Raw genomic sequence first — 24,032 nt, 5'->3', positions numbered from 1 at the left:
ATCTTTCTCTGACCGTTTTAAATGCTTCCACACTGCCAACATGTTTGCTGCATTAGTGCGCGCCTCTATTTGATCGCGTCACATCATTGTTCTGTATAATTTATTCTGCCTTTTCGCTTATTCGGCTGAACACTTTTTATTTTCGGTTGCCGAACATTCGGTGCATCCCTAGTCAAAACTGCTCTATAAATATTGGCTATTAAAAACACATGACTCAATCTGCAGGCAATTGTGCACCACATGACCACAAAATAATGCAGAACTGCTTCCTACACTATATAGATGATGAGAGATGATGCATTTCTCCTCATATGTCAACCAGTCATTGTGTGTCACTCACAATAGTGTTATTTTGAGTGAGCTGCTCCATCACAAAGAGCTACAGTGTGGGTCTGGCAGGGTCTGGAGAAAAGACGGGCATAAAGCCGTCACTGTTGTTATTTAACTCATGATGACCTGTGCGCCTAAAGACCCTAAAACTCCTAGGCACTGAAGGAGTCTGTTTTTAATGCTTCTCAAAGAAGACATTTCTGCTCACCAAGGCTGCATGCATTTGATCAGAAATACTGTTTAAACGGTAAAAATGTGAAGTGTTATTACAATTTAAAATTACTGTTACTATGTGAATATATAGTAAAATGTAATTTATTTCTGTGATCAAAGCTGAATTGTCAGCATTCATTACTCCAGTCTTCAGTGTCACATGATCCTTCAGAAATCATTCTAATATGCTGATTTGCTGCTTAAACATTTCTGATTATTATCAATTTTGAAAACAGTTGTGCTGCTGAGTATTTTTATGAAAACTGTGATACATTTTATTTTTCAGGATTCTTTAATAAATAGAAAGTTCAAAGCAAAAGCATTTATTAAATAGAAATCCTTTAGTTACTTTAAATGTATATACTGTCACTTTTGATCCATTTATTCCTTGCTGGAAAAAAGAATGTTTTTTTTAAGTCTCTTATGCTAATAAAAGTTACATTTATTTGATCAAAAATACAGAAAAAAGGTAATATTATTAAATATTATTGCAATTCAAAATAATAGTTTTTATTTTAGTATACTTTAAAATATAATTTATTCCTGTGATCAAAGCTGAATTTTCAGCAGCCATTACTCCAGTCTTCAGTGTCACATGATCCTTCAGAAATCATTCTAATATACTGATTTATTTCTTTTATTACCAATATTGGAAACAGTTGTGCTGCTTAATATTTTTTTGGAACCTGCAATATTTTTTTCAGGATTCTTTGATGAATAAAAAGTTAAAAAGAACAGCATTTATTCAAAATATAATAATAAGTCTTTACTATCACTTTTTATCAATTTAACACATCCTTGCTAAATAAAAGTATTAATTTCTTTCAAAGAGAGAAAGAAAAAAAAATGCTGACCCCAAACTTTAAACAAGGTGTTTATTGTTACAAAAGTTTATTCTATTTTATCTATTTTAAATAAATGTTCTTTTTAACGTTTTATTCAGCAAAGAATCCTGACAAAAGTATCACCGGTTCCAAAAAAACCCCAAATATTTCAAACACTGATAATAAATCAGCATACAAGAATGATTTCTGAAGGATCATGTGACACTGAATACTGGAGTAATGATGCTGAAAATTTAGCTTTAGATCACAGAAATAAATGACATTTTAAAGTATATTAAAATAGAAAACCACTATTTGAAATTGCATTAACATTTCACAATATTACAGTTTTTTCAGTATTTTTAATCAAATAAACACAGCCATGATGAGCAGAAAAGTCTTCTTTGAAAAGCATAAAAAATCTTTTTGAGCAGCACTGTATATATATTTTTGATTAGTTTGATGCTGTTACTTTAAATATGGTCCTCTTTGTTTTCAGTTAGTTACTGATCTAATTTATTAAACAAATGATATAATCTGGTTCTCAGTGCCATATAATCAAATTAATTCCTTTTTTAAAAAAGGGGGTTTCTGTGGGGTTTCAAGGGTTTTTCCTGTCTGTTCTGGAAAGATGTGCAAATGTGCATCTGTGGGATTTTTTCATCTGTTTTACCATCATTTCCATTAGCGACTATTTTGTTAGTACATGAGGTTAGGTATCTTCACTGATGTTTAGCTACTTTAAATTACCATGTGTCTCCTCGAGCTACAGTTTCTTAGTTTGCACAAGCCTTTAGACACTTTTAGTCACAGGGTCAAGGTGAGGTGAAGCTGTGCTCTTTAAACACTATAATGACTGATTAGAGTTACGTCAGTGAAGATTCTCACTTGCCGTAGAGATTTTAAGGTCAGGATTACACACACTCCTTCATCCGCCTGTCTGTTCGCACACACTTGATAAGTTCTCTCTGTCTGGACTGAAGATGGAGCCTGTCAAATGTTTTTGACAGGCGGCAAAAGCATCAGATTTTTTCTCCTTGCTGACCTATTTCTTTCCCAAACTCGGTTAGACATGAGGCCGATGTTTTTTTCATGAGTGGTGTTCGCTGAAATCGCGTTGAATTAATATTTAATGAGTTTAGCAGCAGCATCTGAAGATGCAGAATCACCTCGGCACACCCTAAACTCTGTCTGACCTACTAAAAACCCTGACCCACTTCTTCAACTATCAAAGCGAGTTTATCCACCTGAAGAAACGGAGGAAACTCAGTGGACTCAGTGGCCACTCAGTGGACACAATAACTCTCCATTAAGCGCAGAAAACTTCCCCATGTTTTTATTAGCATTCACTAAAATGCAGAAGTATTCTCTAAATAATCTACAAACTTCCTCCTGCTGGTTTTAGCATGATCACACTGTCTGTTATTTAGGTTCCTCCATGCATATATGGCATATATGTCTATCATGCACAAGCTACAGTGTAAATCTCCCAGCATCCATTACAAACCAGTGGAATTCCACAACCTCATTCAAAATGAGACAAAGACGGCTGTTTTCCATCTGCTCTAATGGCCTTTGGGTGGAGCAGAGAGTAAACAATCCAGCTCTTTCTCGACGACTCTCCATGATTCATGCAATACAGGCACTCACTATTTCTCTCTGTCAATAATTACTGGGCTATCATAATATAATTCATCTGACAGAAACTTAACTTTCTTGCTTTTGCAGAAAACCATGGTGGCCCTGAAGCGCAAAACAAAATTGAGAAACAAATCAGAAAACACATCACTCAGGTGGGCACCTATGTTTGCTTTTTCAGTTTGAGTTGCACTATTTACATTTTAGGGTTCAGCATTCCAGTGTTCTGAAATGGAACATAGTTCACTGAATACTACACTGTATACTGTATACCAACTACTATTTTTAGAACCAAACATGCTACATTAGTAGTACACTTACTATTATGTGGTTTTATAACTTCAGTTCAGTTATTGTCTCAGATAAAACACCTTTTATTTCGATTTTTTTTTTTTGTTTAACTGAAAGAATTTTCTAACTAATTAGGTCCAAAAAAGCTGATTCATTTATCACATTATAATTACAAGGTTACGTCAAGAGCATTACATTGTGGGATCCAGTATTACCTGTTGCACATTTTGCAAATGTAGCTGGTCATTCAGGTATTCAATGCATACTGAAAATGCATATTTGGACTGTATACTGTAGAATTCTTACTCAACAAATAGTTTGAGTAAAATTAGTAGTTTGATAGTAATTACTGTGTTTTTTGTGTCTCTTCTGCTCAACAAGCCTGCATTTATTTGATCCAAAGCAAAAACAGTACAATTTTGAAATATTTTTGCTATTTAAAATTACTGTTTTCTATTTGAATGTATTTAAAAATTATATTTATTTCTGTGATTTCAGTGCTGAATTTTTAGCATCATTACTCCAGTCACGTGATCATTCAGAAATCATCATGCTATTCTGAGTTGCTGCTCAAAAACATTTATTATTGTTATGTTGAAAACAGCTAAGTAGAATTTTTCCAGGTTTCTTTGATAAATATAGAAAGCTTAGAGGGACAGCATTTATCTGAAATAGAATTTGTTTAACATTATAAATGTCTTTATCATCACCTTTGATCAATTTAAAGCAATCTTGCTAAATAAAAGTATTAATTTCCAAAAAAAAAAAAAACTTACTCAAAGCTTTGGAATGGTAGAGTGTATAATGTTACAAAAGCTTATTATTTCAGATAAATGCTGACTTTGAATATTTATATTCATCAAAGAATCCTGAAAAAAATGTACTCAGCTGTTTTAAATATTGATAAGAAATGTTTATTGAGCAGCAAATCAGGATATTAGAATGACTTCTGAAGGATCATGTAACACTAAAGACTGGAGTAATGATACTGAAAAGTTCACAGGAATAAATTACATTTTAATATAAATTTAAATAGAAAACAGTTTTTTTATAGTTTTATAGTTTTTTGCTATACTTTGGATCAAATAAATGCAGTCTTGGTGAGCAGAAGAGACTTCTTTAAAACTATTGCCTGATGCTGTATAATATCAGTGGGAAATTAAAGTCTACTGTCTAATTTTAAGTCTTCAAGTGTGCAGTTTGCAGCAAATGTGGTATGATGTGCATTCTATGCATGCATAAAATGTGCATGATATACATAATGTATACTGCAGATATAGTACAAGCAGTATGGTGGCATGCAGTGTTTAAGACCAGAAAATTAATGTGCAAATAATTTCTTGAATATTTTAATATCCAGCTGAGAGATGAACTAAAAATATTCTACATTTGCGTATGAGATGATGCACCAGCACTTTCAGTGGTTTGATTGGAGTCTGGTGTTAAATTTAGCCAGTCAAATGCAGTCTCAGTCTGGATAACACCTCCATGTGCTGTCTGACCTTGATTTGTCCATGATAATGTGTGTGTGTCTGTGTGTCTCTTTCACACACACACACACACACACACACACACACACACACACACACACACACACACACACACAGACATTCTGTGAAGGTGTGTGAGGTGTGAGGTCAGCTGACACGTGCTGCAGACTGTCACTGACGGCTGATGCTGTTACTCAAGTGACACCCAGACAGTACAGATGATGCAGAACAACAGCTGAATGAGAGGTGAGAGACATGCCAGAACAGAACACTCTATCTATATATCTATCTACAGTGAGGAAAAAAATATTTGATCCCCTGCTGATTTCGTAAGTTTGCCCACTGACAAGGATGATAATGAGTAGTCTATGATTTGTCTATGATTAGTCTATGATTTTAATGGTAGGTTTATTTAAACAGTGAGAGACAGAATAACAACAGCAACAACAACAAAAAAAAACATTTTAAAAGAGGTTATAAAATTGATTTGCATTTTAATGAGTGAAATAAGTATTTGATCCCCTATCAATCAGCAAGATTTCTGGCTCCCAGTTGTCTTTTATACAGGTAACGATCTGAGATTAGGAGCATCTCTCTTAAAGGGAGTGCTTCTAATCTCAGTTTGTTACCTGTATAAAAGACACCTGTCAACAGAAGCAATCAAACAATCAGATCAAACTCTCCACCATGGCCAACACCAAAGATCGGTCCAGGGATGTCAGGGACAAGATTGTAGACCTGGCTTGAATGGGCCTCAAGACCATCACCAAGCAGCTTGGTGCGAAGGTGACAAGAGTTGTGCATTTATTCGCAAATGGAAGAAACACAAAATAACTGTCAGTCTCCCTCGGTTTGGGGCTTTACGCAAGATCTCACCTCGTGGAGTTTCAATGATCATGAGAACGGTGAGGAATCAGCTCAGAACTACACAGCTCTTGTCAATTATCTCAAGGCAGCTGGGACCATAGTCACCAAGAAAACAATTGGTAACTCACTACGCCGTGAAGGACTGAAATCCTGCAGCGCCCGCAAGGTCCCCCTGCTCAAGAAAGCACATGTACAGGCCCGTCTGAAGCTTGCCAGTGAACATCTCCATGATTCAGAGGAAAACTGGTTGAAAGTATTGTGGTCAGATGAGACCAAAATCAAGCTCTTTGGCATCAACTCAACTCGGTGTGTTTGGAGGAGGAGGAATGCTTCCTATGACCCCAAGAACACCATCCCACTGTCAAATATGTGACCCTGGACCACAAAACCAGTCATAGGGTTAAATTTGACAAAACTGAGATTTATACATCATATGGAAGCTCAATAAATAAGCTTTCTGTTGATGTATGGTTTGTTAGGATAGGACAATATTTGACTGAGATACATCTATTTGAAATCAGAAATCTGAGGGTGCAAAAAAATCAAAAAGACTGAGAAAATCACCTTTAAAGTTGTCCAAATTAGGTTCTTAACAATGCATATTACAAATCAAAAATTACATTTTGATATGTTTACAGTAGGAATTTTACAAAAAATCTTCATGGAACATGAACTTTACTTAATTTCTTAATGATTTTTGGCATAAAAAAATAAATAAAATTTGACCCATGCAATGTATTTTTGGCTATTGCAACAAATATACCCCAGCGACTTAAGGCTGGTTTTGTGGTCCAGGGTCACATATGGAGGTGGAAACATTATGCTTTGGGGGTGTTTTTCTGCTAAGGGGACAGGACAACTGCACCGCATCAAAGAGATGATGATGGAGCCGTGTACCATCAGGGCCAGGGCATAAAAGCCAGCCAGGGCATTGAAAATGGGTCGTGGATGGGTATTTCAGCATGACAATGACCCAAAACACATGGCCAAGGCAACAAAGGAGTGGCTCAAGAAGAAGCACATGAAGGTCCCAGAGTGGCCTAGCCAATCTCCAGACCTTAATCCCATAGAAAATCTATGGAGGGAGCTGAAGGTTAGAGTTGCCAAACGTCAGCCTCAAAACCTTAATTTCTTGGAGAGGATTTGCAAAGAGGAGTGGGACAAAATCCCTCCTGGTGGCCAACTACAAGAAACGTCTGACCTCTGTGATTGCCAACAAGAGTTTCGCTAAGTCATGTTTTGCAAAGGGTTCAAATACTTATTTCCCTCATTAAAAATGTATAACTTTTTTGAAATGCATTTTTTGTTGTCATTCTCTTACTGTTCAAATACCACTACCATTAAAATTATAGACTGATCATTTCTTTATGGACAAAGTCAGTGGGCAAACGTGCAAAATCATCTGTCTTTCTATCTATCTGGTCAGCTGTAGGTCAGTGGAGGTGTGATCGTGTGCTGTGCTCTGATTGGCTGTAAAGTGGGTGTTGGCATTTTGACTGAGGGACAGCTGGCAGAGCTGGTGCTGACCGTCTGTGTCATCTACTGGCACAGACAGATCATGGTGGTCTTTCAGAGTGATGACAGGACAGTTACACAAGACCACCTTCATTTGATTACTAGCCCAGACAAACAAGCACACACACACATGTTGGGTTTACATGTTTTATGGGGACATTCCATAGGCGTAATGGTTTTCATACTGTACAAACCGTATTTTCTATGGCCCTACACCTACCCTACACCTAAACCTAGCCCTCACAGGAGATTGTGCACACTATTACTTCCTCAAAAAAACTCATTGTGCATGATTTATAAGCCTGTTTCCTCATGGGGACCTAAGAAATGTCCCCACAAGGTCAAAATCTACTGGTATTATCCTTGTTTGGTCCCCATAACGTGATGAATACCAGGTACACACACACACACACACACACACACACACACACACACACACACACACACACACACACACACACACATCGATTAGCACCAATTTAGTATAAAAAGCAAAGACAAACCTCACAGTAATGCTTGAGGACAGATCACACACAGTGATATAATGCTTAATTAGATTAACTCCAGACACTAAATCATATTAGCTAACATGCAGAACAGTGTATGCGCTATACACGTCTTAATTATTAAAGGATTACTCCACTTCCAAAATAAAATAAAAATCCTGATAATTTGATAATTTACTCACCCCTGTGTCATCCAAGATGTTCATGTCTTTTTCTTCTTTCGTTCTTGAGGAAAACATACCTTGATTTTTCTCCATATAGTGGACTTCTATGGTGCTCAGCGGATTGAAAGTTAAAAATAAAGTTTTAGTGCAGCTTTAAAGGAGTCTGAACGACTCCTGCCGAGGAATAAGGGTCTTATCTAGTGAAACGATTTTTAAATGCACAATTTATATACTTTTTAACCTTGAATGGTCGTCTTGTCTAGCTCTGTGATTTGTGCACTCGGGTTCAAGACAGTTATGATATGTCGAAAAACTCCCTTCTTATTTTCTCTTCCAATGTTAAAATCATCCTACATCGCTGCAGAACTCAGTGTTTACCAAGTGAACACTCAAAGAAGGTCAAACACCCTTTACAAAAAAAAACGATAAAACAGCGAAGTAGAAAGTTGGAGGATGGGATGGAAGTTTTTCGACATGCTCTAACTGTCTTGAACCGGAAAGCACAGAGTATGAATGTGCATCACAGAGCTAACCAAGATAAGCATTTGTGGCTATAAAGAAAATGAAAATGACTGGTCATTTTGCAAGTTAAGACCCTTATTCCATGGCTGAGACCGTTTAGAGCCCTTTGAAGCAGCACTGAAACTGCATTTTTTTTTCTATTTAAGTCCACTATGGAGAAAAATCCTGAATTGTTTTCCTCAAAAAACTTAATTTCTTTGCAACTAAAGAACAAAAGACATGGATATTTTGGATGACATGGGGGTGAGTAAATCATCAGGAAATTTTTATTTTAATAAATTGTTTTCGTTTTGAATTGTTCACAATGAGACCTGGAACATGAATCGTAACGATGTAAAACGAATGTAAAAAGGTCATTTTTGAATGCAATAATGCTTACAGACGCTATAGTGATACACATCAAATGACTTATTATTTATGGCCTGTGTTTAGTTCTACTTAAATGAATCAGGTTTTACCAGGAGCCTTTAAAAGATTAGCTGACAATGTCTTTTTCCTGGCTGCGTTTTACTCACTCATGACTAATCATTTTGTTTTAATGTGTGTAAAAATAGACTGAGAATATGAGCTTCTGACTGTCTGAAGTCTTCTCACATCTTATTAGTGAGAGTCTATCACTTTAACTGCACATAAATTAGTTAGTCTAATGCAATTAGATGAGTTTTTTAAAGAAGTTAAGAAGTTTATTCATCAATGATGAAGTTTCAGCATCGAAAATAATCATAATAAATGTTTCTTCTGCAGCAAATCAGCATATTAGAATGATGTCTAAAGGATCATGTGACTGAAGACAAGTAATGATGATTAAAATTCAGCTTCGATCACAGGAATAAATTACATTTGAACATATATTCACATAGAAAACAGGTATTTAAAATTAAATGACTTTTTATCGGCTAAATGCAGCCTTGTTGAACATAAGAGATTTCTTTCAAAGACATTAAAATGAATTCTGATAAGATTTGTGATCGTAAGCACTCCACTTATGTTCACTTTTGACTGTGTAATAATTGAGTTAGAGCCAGAAGCTGAGCAGAACTCCCACCGAAGTCATCTCCGGGATATAAAAAGCTCTTTTATGGCTGTGTGAGTGCGACATTTGTGTTGATTTATCACTGTCACAAGGTGATAATATGGAAAATTTCATGGCTGAAAGCAACAGTGATCTCAAATCCTTCACACACACACACACACACACACACACACACACACACACACACACACACACAGCAGATCCTCTAATCCAAACACTTTCATATGACATTAATGACAGATGCTTGTTCATATTAAACACTTAGGTTGTATCATGTTGTAATAATTGTCACTGTGCTAAAGTGTTGTGGATCGTAGTGTTCTGAGATGAACAGCCTTTTCCTGTACTTAGACACGTTAGAAGGACGTCATGTTCAGTCTCTCCAGAGCTGTTTCTATCTATGGGAAATGCCAGAGTCTGTTTGCAAACAAATTACCCCGCGTCTGTACGCTGGACTGCCGGTCGTTCATTATTGAGATGCTGACAGCGCAGGCTGGGTTTGGGGGTGGATGGTGCTCATGTGATTTTGAGAAGTTAAACTGGGGCAAGTGTGTTTTTCTTAACAGCTGCTCCTATATTTATATTCTTTCAGAACATCATACTTTCTTTGATCTTTGAAAACTGCTGCATTACGAATGTAAATGTGACCCTGGACCACCAAACCAGTCTTAAGTAGCACGGGGATATTTGTGGCAATAGGCAATCATTTATAAATATATTTTTTTATGCCAGAAATCATTAGGGTATTAAATATAGGTCATTTTCCATGAGCATCTTTGGTACATTCCCTACTTTAAATATATCAAAACTTAATATTTGATTAATAATGTGCATTGCTAAGAACTTCATTTGGACAATTTTTTTTTTCATTTGGAATTTTCTCAATATTTTGTATTTTGTGCACCTCAGATTCCAGATTTTTTTTTAAATAGTTGTATCTGGGCCAAATATTGTCAAATCCCATTATTCAGCTTTCAGATGATGTATAAATCTCACTTTTTACAAATTTTAATTGACCCTTCCTTATGACTGGTTTTGTGGTCCAGGGTCACAAATGTGCTGTTTTACAAAGATTACACTATTAGTTCATGCAACTTTACAGTGTAAAGCAGCTTGAAGTGTTTTTGCACTACTTTAATGATAGCATTTTGTCCTGGTTTATAAATTTTAGATGGCTGCACGTAGATTCATAGTTGCCTGTGTTAAAGGGATAGTTAACCCAAAAAAGAAAATTAGCCCATTATTTACTCACCCTCCAGGCATCCTAGGTGTATATGACTTCTAGACGAATGCAAAAAAATTTCCAGTCACTTTCAAGCTGTAAAATGGCAATAGACTGGTATTTCTCTTCATCAGTCCAAAACAAATCCAATTCCAAAATCCAAATCCAAGTGCATCCATCCTAAAAAAAAAGTGCCTCACATGGCTCTAGGGGGTGAATAAAGGCCTCCTGTAGCGAATCAATGCGTTTTCTAAAACAGAAAACAATCTAAAACATAATAATCAATTAATCTAGCTTGGACCAACTGGTCGTACACTGAAGCAGCTCCGAGTCTTGTGAAAACCAACATTTGTTTACAGGAGCAAAGTTTCCTTACTTTAGCAAAGGAAAACCAGTGCTCTCTTAGTTTATATCGAAATCCTCCAACATTTTTCTTTACAAATCCTCATTTTAAACTTCTAATTTGTGACCGCTGATTTGTTTTGGTTTCTCCATGCTGTGTTGTCATATGTCACACAGCAAAAAAAGGCTTATCTTACTTAGTATTTTTATCTTGTTTCTAGTCAAAATATCTGAAAATTCTTAAATTAGGATGCATTTACTAGATAAGCAAAATAACATAAGATATTTAATCTTGTTCTAAGCTAAATGCACTTAATTTACTTTTTTCTCTCTGGAAACGAGTAAAATTATCAGGAGTATTTTAAAATCAACAAAAGTATTTTACTTACCCCACTGGCAGATCATTTTACTTATTTTAAGCAAACTGCACTTGATTTAGCTTTTTCCACCTAGAAACAAGACTAAATATCTTATGTCGTTTTGCTTATTTAGTAAATGCATCTTAATTTAAGAATTTTTTTATATTTTACTACAAACAAGACAAAAATACTAAGATAAGCCCTTTTTTTTGCAGTGCATCCACCTGGAGCTGCTTCCATGTACAACAGTTGGCAAAAGCTAGATTAAAGTGATTATTACATTTTAGATATGAATATTTTTCTCACAAAAACACATCGATTCGCTACAGGAGGCCTTTATTCAACCCCCGGAGCCATGTGAAGCACTTCTTATTATGGATGGATGCACTTTATTGGACTTGTTTTGAAATGATGAAGAGACGCCTATTGCCATTCTACAGCTTGGAAGGGCCAGGATAATTTTTAAAATAACTCTGATTGGATTAGTCTGAAAGAACGATGGGTCAGTAAATAAAGGGCTAATTTTCATTTTTGGGTAAACTATCCCTTTAACATGCTGGTACAGTAATATAAACCAGCTAAGGGCCGTCTCAGAGACTCATAGCCAGTTTTCCAGTCTGTCAGTGGCTGTGGGCTCTGAACGCCCGCTGAACCTGCATCAGATGTTTCCTGCTGTTCAACAGCCTCTATGGCAACAGCCAAACCTTCATTGCATAATTCTGCTCTTAGCCTGCTTTCCTGTTGGCAGTAGTGAACGACTATGTTTCCTAAAGTTTCAAGTGTTTTCCTAAGTGTTCATTCCTTAGATGAGATTCCAGAAGATTCCACAAATGCAAACTCCAACATAACATACTGCTATGAGTTGAAGCTCACCTGACGTGCCACCTTTCTGGCCTCCCAGTACGGTTTGGAGTCTTCAACGGCTTTACCGATCTTCTTCACCAGCTCGTCTAGCTTGACGGTGGCCTCCACGAGGACGGTGCGAAACTTCTGGCGGGAATCCTAAAGAAAAAAAGACCAGTAACACATATTTTGGGGGTGAGTAAATCTGCAATCAAATGCACATACAATGATGTTTGAAAGTTTGGGATCAGTAAGATTTTCTTGTTTTTCGAAGAAGAATCTTTTGCTTGTCAAGGCTGCATTTGTTTGATCAAAAATCAAAATCAAATTTTGAAACATTATTGCAATTTAAAATAACAGTTTTCTATTTTAATGTACTTCAAAAAATCTCATTTATTTCTGTGATGCAAAGCTGAATTTTCATGATCATTACTCCAGTCTTCAGTGTCACATGATCCTTCAGAAATCATTCTAATATGCTGATTTATTATCATTGTTGTTTTTATGTTTTTTTAAACCTGTGATACTTATTTCAGGGTTCTTTGATGAATAAATAGTTAAAAAAGAACAGCATTTATTTAAAATAGAAATTTTGTAACAATATACACTACAATTCAAAAGTTGGGGTCAGCAGATCTGTTTCTGTGATGTGTTAAATTGATAAAAAAGTGAGTTAAGACTTATATTGTTTAGTTTTGAATAAAAAAATGGTGTTCTTTTTATTTTGATTATTCATCAAAGAATCACGGAAAGGTATCACATGTTCCAAAAAAATATTAAACAGCAAAAACAGTTTCTAACATTGATAATAAATCAGTATAATAGAATGATTTCTGAAGAATCATATGACACAGAAGTTTGGAATAACGATGCTAAAAACTCAGCTTTGCATCACAGAAATACATTATATTTCAAAGTATATTTAAATAGAAAACCATTATTTTAAATTGCTATAATATTTCACAATACTAAATTTTTTCTGTATTTTTGATCAAATAAATGCAGCCTTGATGAGCATAAGAGGCTTCTTTTAAAAACATCAAAACTCCTAATGATCCCAAACTTTTGAACAGCAGAGTATGTTCAAATATATAAGAATAAAACTCTTTGCCAGTGTTGTTTGCATTGTTTATGGCACTCAGTCTTGCCATTGATGACACAAACCTTTTGTTTATTCATCAGATTTGTGAAATGTAGCATTCCATCACTTGCTCACCAATGGATGTGAATGGGTGCCGTCAGAATGAGAGTCCAAACAGTTCATAAAAACATCAAATCACAATAATCCACTCCAGTCCATAAGTTAACATCTTGTGATATGTTTATAAAAAAACAAATACATCATTAAAATGTTTTTTTAACTCTGAACCATACATTTTGGCCAAAATATGAGTCCATAATCCATAATTTCCTGTTGTCTCTGACATCAAAATCCACACACATAGAGCTGTTTAGAGCTGTTTTAGACTTTTTTTTTGCTCAATCTCTGGAGATTTCTCTCCTGTTTTAGGCAAGACCATTTTTGTCACTGGAGAAAGTAATAATATAGCAACAGTTTGACGTAAAAAAAAAACAGTGTAGATGGATTTGTTTCTTACAAACACACAGCTTTTGTCTACTCAAGATGTTAACAGATGGGATTACTGTGAATTACTTGTGGATTATTGTGATGTTTTTATCAGCTGTTTGGACTCTCATTCTGACGGCACCCATTCACTGCAGATGAGCAAGTGATGCGATGCTACTTTTCTCCAAATCCGATGAAGAAACAAACTCATCTACATCTTGGATGGCCTGGGGGTGAGTTCATTTTCATCACAAAGTGTATTCACACTCATAAATAAACTTGAGATAAAAAAAAGGCATTTTTGTGTGCAATGTGCATCGGTGAAGGCTCACACTTCCTTGGACATTATAGTATTGTGATGCATTAAGGATAATATGTTTAATTCATCTGTGTGAACTGCTCAATAAAAGACAGTGACAGATGAATTCTCGTCTTTGTGTTGACAGGCGTATTCAAGATTGAATTACAGTGCAAAATAGCCTGTGAAATCTGTATAAATCTCAGTGCATTGAAAGGCTCATCATATCCAGGCAGCATGAACTGCATGCTCAGGAATCTCTCTGAATTATGTGCGTCCTTCTTTCAGTTTCACAGCAATGAAACGCTTCAATAATCAGCCTTTTGCTTCTCCCTGAAAAGCTCTGCTTTAGCTAACTCAATTCAGCATTTTACAGTTAAGAAGGAATCTACACCCTGCTTTCTAGACAGAAAACTCCCTATCAGCAAGAAAGAAAGAAAGAAACCATCATATTTGTTGCATAAGATGAGCAGAAGGCCAGTGCGTGAGTATATGGAGTCTAGTTGTGAATGAATCTATCGTCGAGTGGGTTTGGTCGCTCGAATGACATATTTAAAAACACTGACATCTACATCCTTCCACACAGGACTTCAATGACAAAAAGCACGTCAGAGGGATTTAGACTTCCTCTGGCAGAACCACACTTCCTGGTTCATTCTGCTGAATAACAACAGGCCAAGTACAGTCAAATACAGATGACTCTGGGTGAGTATTTTTGTCAAAAAATCTGACGAGGAACAAATAGCCTAAATCTGAAATTAAGAAGACTTTAAGAAGTGTCCAAATTCTAGGATTATTACAACTAATTTTGTCAATTGTAATAAAGTATAAAGAAATAAAACGAAAGTATAAATATTAGATGAAAAACTAACAGAATTATTATTATATTTTAGTATCTTTAAGATACCTCTATTAGTAGTTTTTAATAATATTTTTTATTTTAGACATTTTTATATTTAAAATTTTCTGATGTCGTTTTTGTTGTGTATTAGTTTTTCTTCAACATGTCTGTATAGTTTTTTTTACTAATTTTATTTCATTTTTAAGTTTAGTTATTTTTGTGCATCGTTTAACTAAATAAAAATAATAACGTTTTCCTTGGCAAATAACTGAAATTAAAAAAGTTTAGGTTAAAGTTAAGGTTAAAGTTTGTTATTTCAAGTAACAAAAATGAATTTATGGTTTCAGTTTTAGTTTTATAGTTTTAGTTAACTATAATCCTGCTTGGCAGCTAACTAAAACAAGTTTAATATACTAATATTAATAGTATTAAAAATATTTTTATTTTAACTGTTTTAATTTTAGTAGAAGTGTTTTTGTTGAGTATTATTATTTTTTGGTTGATAAGTTATTTCAAGAAATGTTTTTATGGTTTCAGTTTTAGTAAACTATAACTAAAACAAGTTTAAGTTTAAGATACTAATATTAATAGTTTTTTATATATATTTTTTTATTTTAAGTGTTTTCATTTTAGTACAAGTTTTAGTTTTTGTTGTGTATTAGATATTCCAAAAAGTCTGTATAGTTTTTACTAATTTTATTTTATTTTTTGTTTTAGTTATTTGTGTGCATCATTCAACTAAATTAAAATAATAAAGTTTAATTTCAGTTCGCTGAAATTAAAACCGTTTTAAAAAAAATTTGTATTTTATGTCAGTTAAAGTTTGTTTTTTCAAGTAATAAAAATGTTTTATGGTTTCAGTTTTAGTTTTATAGTTTTAGTTAACTATAATCCTGCTTGGCAGCTAACTAAAACAAGTTTAATATACTAATATTAATAGTATTAAAAATATTTTTATTTTAACTGTTTTAATTTTAGTAGAAGTGTTTTTGTTGAGTATTATTATTTTTTTCTTTCAAATGTCTGTATAGTTTTTACTCATTTCATTTTTTGTTTTAGTTATGTTTGTGCATCATTAAACTAAATAAAAATAATAAAGTTTGCCTTGGCAAATTCAATTAAAATGAAATTAAAACTGTTTAATGTTTTTATTTTATTTTAGTATTTTTTGGTTGATTAGTTATTTCAAGAAATGTTTTTATGGTTTCAGTTTTAAACTATAACTAAAACAAGTTTAAGTTTAAGATACTAATATTAATAGTTTTTTATATATATATTTTTATTTTAAGTGTTTTCATTTTAGTACAAGTTTTAGTTTTTGTTGTGTATTAGATATTCCAAAAAGTCTGTATAGTTTTTACTAATTTTATTTTATTTTTTGTTTTAGTTATTTGTGTGCATCATTCAACTAAATTAAAATAATAAAGTTTAATTTCAGTTCGCTGAAATTAAAACCGTTTTTTTTTTGTATTTTATGTCAGTTAAAGTTTGTTTTTTCAAGTAATAAAAATGTTTTATGGTTTTAGTTTTAGTTTAACAAAAATTTTTTTAAATAACATTAAATTAAATCAAAATAGTAATATTTAAAAAAAAAAACTAATACAAGTGACAAAAGCACATAAAATGACAAAAAAATAAAACTTAAAATAAAAACAAAAAATCTAAAAATTACATCTAATTCTAAATATTAAAATGTAAAAAAGTACAACAAAAAAAATTATTCAATAAAATGTTAATGAAAATATAAAAAAATAATAGTAAATAAAATTAATAATACTGAAATAACACTAGTTAGTTGAAAGAAAACTAACAAAAAACATTTTAGACCACGGTACTACCTTGATATTCTTTGAAATGCTTTGGAAAATGTTGGTATTATTATCTGACACCATCTGTTTACCATAGGAACATCACAGTATTTTTTGTAAGGGTACATACGCTGTATTCAGAAAAGGAAATCATAAATCAGCTGAAACAAAACATGGAAATGAACATTTCTGATACTAATTTAGCAACTAGTAATTTACTGCTTCTGTTTGTCTCTCCTGTAGAAGAAAGTCATCCGGATTTAGAATGACAAACATTTTCCTAAACGACTCCTTTAGCTGTTGTGGCCTGTGGCTTTCAAGGCAGGAATTCCAGACTGGGATAGAAGAGATTTCCTCTTGTCTGCTCAACAGATATAAAGGCTGTCAGTCACATGCAAGACACTTCCTATTGGTCAGTGCCGGAAGGGGGAGGGTCTGAGCGTTTAGACTTTTTCCACTTTGGAATTCCGCCTGCAACCATTTTCAGCGAAAACACTGACACCACAAAGCAAGCATGTCAACCTTACCTCCAGTTCTGTCTCCCATCTGTTGATGTTATCTGTAGACTGATTCAGTTTCTCCAGTTCACCCTGGTAAAGAGATAAAGCGAGGCAGAAGGACTTAAGATCGCAGTAAGATGTCCCTTGCAGTAAGATTTCAGCAGGCCAACAACATCTGGAAAGTGTTATTGAAGTAACCCAACACTGAGATTAAGCTCGTATGTATGCTTTTCCTGCGATGTTAGCTACACGTTGATGACACACAGATGTTATTTTCATTACAAGATCATGCGTTTATTTTCTTTCATGGGTGGAGTATGGAAAACCAGTTCATCTAGCACAACTAGCACACAGTGTAATACAGAAAAGTCGAGAAATGCATCATTTAAAATGCATCGAAAGTGTCATTTCTTTTACAGAAAGAGTGCACTTTTAAAGCAAAACATGTCACTAATATATATATTTCCCCCCAATTTACAGAAGACGCACTAAAATGTAATTTAGTGTAAGTTCGGGCATATTTACAACAAAAATCAATTTATGACATTTTAAAAGATGAATTACTTTCATCCTAAATACTAATTAGTTGTAATTATACATTTAAAAAAATTTGCCACTATCCTAGGTTTTGCCCATTTATCCATAAGATTTTTTACTAATTTAAAAACACAAGAAAATTTAATATGCTCCCTTATTCTTTTATATATTTTAACATGTACAAGCCAGAATAAGCATGTTGTTTGAATTTTGACGTAAATATTGTTATACTGAATGACAATGTAACATTATTTCAACCAAATTTTGACATTTTATTCTCCAAAAACGACTTTTTACCTACATTTTACCTAAATCTAATGTGCTTTCTATGGACATAAAATCACTTTTGTGATTTTTTTATCTTAATGTCTTTGACCCATATATATGTATATCCAAAATTTTTCATATTGTAGGCGTTTTCTAGTGAATTAAATGAATTTTATTATTCAACCAATTTTGAAATTTTTTTCTCCAAAAACTTATTTGAAACTTTAAAAGTAGACACTTCATATAATGTGCTTTCTATGGACAAAAAAATCACTTTTGTGTTTTTTTATCTTAACGTCTTTGACCCATACATGTACAGTTTTTCATACTTGTGGGCGTTTTCTAGTGAATGAAATGAATTTTATTATTCAACCAATTTTGACATTTTTTCTCCAAAAACTTATTTGAAACCTTAAAAGTAGACACTTTACGTACATTTGATGTGCTTTCTATGGACATAAAATCACTTTTGTGTTTTTTTTATCTTAACGTCTTTGACCCATATACCTATGTATGTACAATTCTTCACACTTGTAGTGAATAAAATGAATTTTATTATGCTTACACTTAATAGACAGGACTTAATTCTGCATACAACTCAACTGTTTCCTTCACAGAGGAAAATTCTAAAAATGACGTCAAAGTAAACATGATTGTCAATGTAATAAACAATGAAACAATGTAACAGAATAGAACAGCTGATGTAACAATGGGGTTCCCCTTTATCAGATCGAACACCAGCTGCAGAACTCTTTGAGCAAATCGGATTTATTAATGCATATATGATCTGATCAAGCTTTCATGCAATCAGAGTTTGATGGAACGATCTAGATTCAGCTTTGGTTTCGGGAAGGTTAAACAGGACTGAGTTAGTTCTAGCATAAATAACAGTATAGGCTATCTAAATAACACATAGCCTAAGTGTTAAATCGGGTTTTCGTTTTAATCCAGTCGATTTATGAATTTGATTTTGTTGCACTGTACCTGAATCCTCGGGTCAACCTCTTCTTCCTCCAGGGATTCCGAGTCTTCATCAGATTTGTTATCTTTCTCCGTGTCGTTCATTTCGATAGCAGACTTGATTCGTCTCTTACTGGCCGAACAAAGCGGGTCTCTGTCCGGGATAACGGGCTCAGATGATCCGCGCGGAGCCGCGCATTTGCGGTCAATCCATTAGTACATCCAGAAAACGCGGTTAAAAGAAAAGCATGCGATCTTTATTCATATCCAAAAGATAGTGAAGCTACTGAGCCGCAAACACAGACGCACAAAACACCGGCAGACACGAGAATGAGAAGCTGCTCGAGCTCTGAGAACGGCGGAGATCTTGCCCGCCCCCTCCGGCACAAACACCGTCCTGACTCCTGAATGAGGGTCACTGCAGTTCACATGCACACACTCATACACATACTGACACACTGAAGCAGTGCTATTTTAGTTTTATATGCTATAACAGTATTTATTCAAATTTTGAATTAAGTATTTTTAGCTTTCATTTAAACTTTTCTTTAGTTTTAACTTATGTGCATTAAACATCTTTGAGTTTGATATTTATTAGTATTTAGCTTTATTTTTATTTCAGGTTTGTACTTATTTTATTTCAATAAATAATTTTAAAAAATACGATTTTTTACTTATTTAAAACAATAATATTGAGTATTTTCCCTTATTCTTTTTTATATTTTAACATGTACAAGTCAGAATAAGCATGTTGTTTGAATTTTCAGATAATTATTGTTACTCTGAATGACAATGTAACATTATTTCAAACAAATTTAAAGGATTAGTTAACTTTCAGAACAAAAATGTACAGATAATGTACTCACCCCCTTGTCATCCAAGATGTTCATATCTTTCTTTCTTCAGTCGTTAGGAAATTATGTTTTTTGAGGAAAAGTTCAAACTCAGGGCACCATATAAGTCCATTACATGGAGAGAAATCCTGAAATGTTTTCCTCAAAAAACATAATTTCTTTATGACTTCAGAAAGAACATGAACATCATGCAACTCGATTGTTTCCTCGATTGTTTCCATTTGAAACCTTAAAAGTAGACACTTTACGTACATTTAATGTACTTTCTCTGGACATAAAATCACTTGTGTTTTTTTTTTATCTTAACGTCTTTGACCCATATACCTATGTATGTACAATTCTTCACACTTGTAGTAAATAAAATGAATTTTATTATTCTTACACTTAATAAACAGGACTTAATTTTGCATGCAACACGACTGTTTCATTTACAGAGGAAAATTCTAAATATTTAGCACTATTTTTATTTCAGGTATGTAATTTTAGTACCTCAACGTATTTTATTTCAATAAATTGCTTTTTTACTTATTTAAAACACAAAATGTAATATTCTTCCTTATTCTTTTATATATTTTAACATGTACAAGTCAGAATAAGCATGTTGTTTGAATTTTCGCATAAATAATGTGTTACACTGAATGACATTGTACAGTAACATTATTTCAAACAAATTTAGTTGTTTTATTCTCAATATTCATTAGTTTCAACCAAATTTTGTCGTTTTATTCTTCAAAAACTTATTTTAAACCTTAAAAGTAAACACTTTACTTACATTTAATGTGCTGTCTATTGATATAAAATCACTTTTTCTGAATTTCGTTTGACGTCTGTTTGGACATCTTAACGTCTTATACACATACAGTATATATGTAAAAGTTTTCATACTTGTAGGCGTTTTCTAGTGAATAAAATTAATTTGATTATTCTTACACTTAATAAACAGAACTTAATTTTGCATGCAACTCGATTGTTTCCTTTACAGAGGAAAATTCTAAATATTAAGCTCTATTTTTATTTCAGGTTTGTAATTTTAGTTTTTCAACTTATTTTTATTTCAATAAATTACTTTTTTACTTTTTTAAAACACAATAAAATGTAATATTCTCAATTATTCTTTTATATATTGTAACATGTACAAGTCAGAATAAGCATGTTGTTTGAATTTTCAGATAAATATTGTTACACTGAATGACAATGTAACATTATTTTAAACAAATTTAGTCGTTTTATTCTCCAAAAACTGATTTGAAAAGTTAAAGTAGACACTTTACTTACATTTAATGTGCTTTCTATTGACAAAAAAAATCACTTTTGTACATTTCTTTTGACGTGGACATCTTAATGTCTTTGAGCCATATACATATATATGTAAAATTTTTCATGTACTATTTTTATTTCAGGTTTGTAATTTTAGTGCTTCTACCTATTTTATTTTAATAAAATATTCGAAATATTTATTTTAAATATTAAATATATATGAAAAAGGAATAATTGTATCTAAATATTTCCTGAAATACTTGTATTTCATTTTATTTCAGCTTTTCAATTAACATTTTTTTATATTTATTTATTATTTTTTAACAATAACGCTGCATGGAAGCCCTATACATTTTCTTCAGTCTGTTTTTACTGTGGCACTGTGGTTTTATATCATTTAATCTAAACATCATTAATATTTATTTATATTAAATTAAAAGTATTTTTAGCATTTACAGACAAAATTAAAACACAAATTTACTTTTTTGTTTGCTTTTTCAACCCTGTTAAATACAGTTGAGGTCAGAAGTTTACATACACCTTGCAGAATCTGCAAAATGTTAATAATTTTAACAAAATCAGAAGGATCGTAGAAAATGCATGTTATTTTTTTCTCATATAAGATATTTCTCATAAAAGACGTCTACATATAGTCCACAAGAAAAAATAATAGTTGAATTTATAAAAATGACCCAGTTCAAAAGTTTACATACACTTGATTCTTAATACTGTGTTGTTACCTGAATGATCCACAGCTGTGCTTTTTGTTTAGTGATGGTTTATGAGTCCCTTTTTTGTCCTGAACAGTTAAACTGCCTGCTGTTCTTCAGAAAAATCCTTCAGGTTCGACAAATTCTTAGTTTTTTCAGCATTTTTGTGTATTTGAACCCTTTCCAATAATGATTTTATGATTTTGAGATCCATCTTTTCACACTCAGGACAACTGAGGGACTCATATGCAACTATTACTTATTTTGCCTAAATATCTTTTTTTTTTTTTTTTTTTTCATTTAGTAGAGCCCTTCAGAAGCTGCAGAAGATACTTAGATGTTTCCCAGAAGACAAAATAAGTTAAATTTACCCTGATCTTAAAATTCACAAAGTTTTCACCCCCGTCTCTTAATGCATGTTTTTTCCTTCTGGAGCATCAGTGAGTGTTTGATCATTTTGTAATAGTTGCATATGAGTCCCTCAGTTGTCCTCAGTGTGAAAAGATGGATCTCAAAACCATACAGATCCCAGTGATGTAAAAATATTATAACTCCCATTCTGTGTATGTTAGCAAATATAGTGGTAGTTGAACGTGATTCAGCTAATTTCTTTGTTGTCGTCTTTTCAATCAGTTTGCAAAATACTAAACATACATAGTTTTTTCCTGGTTCAGTCCAGTTTGCTGTTGCTTGCTGTCAAAACAAAAATGATGTGTCAAGCATAAACAATGACACACGGCTAGCTGATGCTCAGATAAAGTTCAGTTATTATTAACACTCTGCTTTTCAGAAGCTTGTTACATTCATATAATACCTTTTTACTTATTTTAGTCCCAAAAATGTATTCTTCTAGAGATCACATAAATATGAGTAGATAAACTGACAATCATCAGTTTGTATTGTGACGTTAGAAGTAAAGTGTTTTATCAGGCTTGTCAGTTTCCAAATGAACATACTGACCATAAACCAGCTTTGTTCAAAGAATCAAAAATTGGACTAATGGCACCCTCTAGTGGAGCTGAATAGATATGCAACTGAAATATTTTATGGAAAATGAGTTCTGGACAGTTAACTTTAAATCTCTCTCTCTTTTAATCTTTTAAATCTCTGTTGGGTTTTTGGTATGTTTTAAATATAATCCCACAAAATGTAATGCCTTTTATGTAATATATATTTTCTTAGAATAATATAGAATAGAATATTCTTTACAAAACGATTATTATTTTTAATTAGTGAGTTGGAACAAAGTGATGAAAAATACAGTAAAAAAATTAATATTGTGAAATATTATTACTATGTAAAATAACGTTTTTCTATTTTATTATACATTTAAGATCTAATTTATTCCTGTGATAAAACTGAATTTTCAGCATCATTACTTTAGTATTCAGTGTCACATGATCCTTCAGAAGTCATTCTAATATACTGATTGATTAGAAATGTTGGAAACAGTTGTGCTGGTTGTCAATCCCGAAATTATTCATACCCCTGGAGAAATTTTGACCGAAAATGACACAGGCTTCCCCAAAAGATAATAAGACAATGTCCAAGAGGCATCAAGAGGGAAAAAAAATATTTCTAAGCTTTTATTTACATTTGAACAAAAACTGACATGTCCAAAATTATTCATACCCTTTGAAAACTGTCACAGTTTATGGGAAAATCCAAAGTTCTATACCATTCCAAATAGTCCAAGCTGTTCTAAAGCATCCTAATTATCCTGATTCATTGGGAACAGCTGTTTTAATCAACTCAACAGGTGAAAAACAGAAGCTCTCTGCTGTTGGTTTGTGGACAGTCATGGCTAAGACAAAGGAGCTCACTGAGGACCTGCGGCTGTGCATTGTGGCTGCTCACAAGTCGGGAAAGGGCTATAAGACCATATCTAAATGTTTTGAAGTTCCAGTGGCTACAGTGCAAAGTATTATTAAAAAATACAAGACGTTCCGCACTGTGAAAATCTCAGAGGACGTGGTCGGAAGCCAAAAGTGACACCTGTGCTGGCCAGGAGTATGGTGAGTATGGTAAAAAAGAATCCAAGGATCACCACCAAGGCCATCCTGATGAATCTGAGCTCTGCTGGTGGCAACATCTCAAGGCAGACAGTCCAACAGACACTGCACACCTCTGGGTTTCACGGACGCAGACCAAGGAGGACACCACTTCTCCAGATAAGGCACACAAAAGCCTGCTTGGCCTTTGCAAATGCTCATCTGGACAAAAAAGAAGATTTCTGGTCTTCTGTTTTATGGTCAGATGAAACAAAACTTTAAT

General features: G+C 33.3%; 1 protein-coding gene across 1 annotated transcript in view; it reads right to left on the bottom strand.

Moving 5' to 3' along the window:
• sh3bp5a (SH3-domain binding protein 5a (BTK-associated)) overlaps positions 1-19,341 on the bottom strand; it is a 40,778-nt gene extending 21,437 nt beyond the window's left edge. The window contains exons 1-3 of the mRNA XM_073822371.1: positions 18,962-19,341; positions 17,201-17,263; positions 12,190-12,318 (exon numbers count right to left, since the gene is read on the bottom strand). Of these exons, the coding sequence (XP_073678472.1) occupies positions 12,190-12,318; positions 17,201-17,263; positions 18,962-19,042 (273 nt within the window). The 5' untranslated portion in view covers positions 19,043-19,341. The remainder of the gene's footprint in view (positions 1-12,189; positions 12,319-17,200; positions 17,264-18,961) is intronic.
• Positions 19,342-24,032: the final 4,691 nt, after the last annotated feature.

This window comes from Garra rufa, chromosome 17 (assembly GCF_049309525.1).
Source record: "Garra rufa chromosome 17, GarRuf1.0, whole genome shotgun sequence".
Classification (NCBI taxonomy): domain Eukaryota; kingdom Metazoa; phylum Chordata; class Actinopteri; order Cypriniformes; family Cyprinidae; genus Garra; species Garra rufa.
The sequence above is the reverse complement of the archived record's forward strand: the minus strand, read 5'-3'. Positions and strand labels throughout refer to the sequence as shown.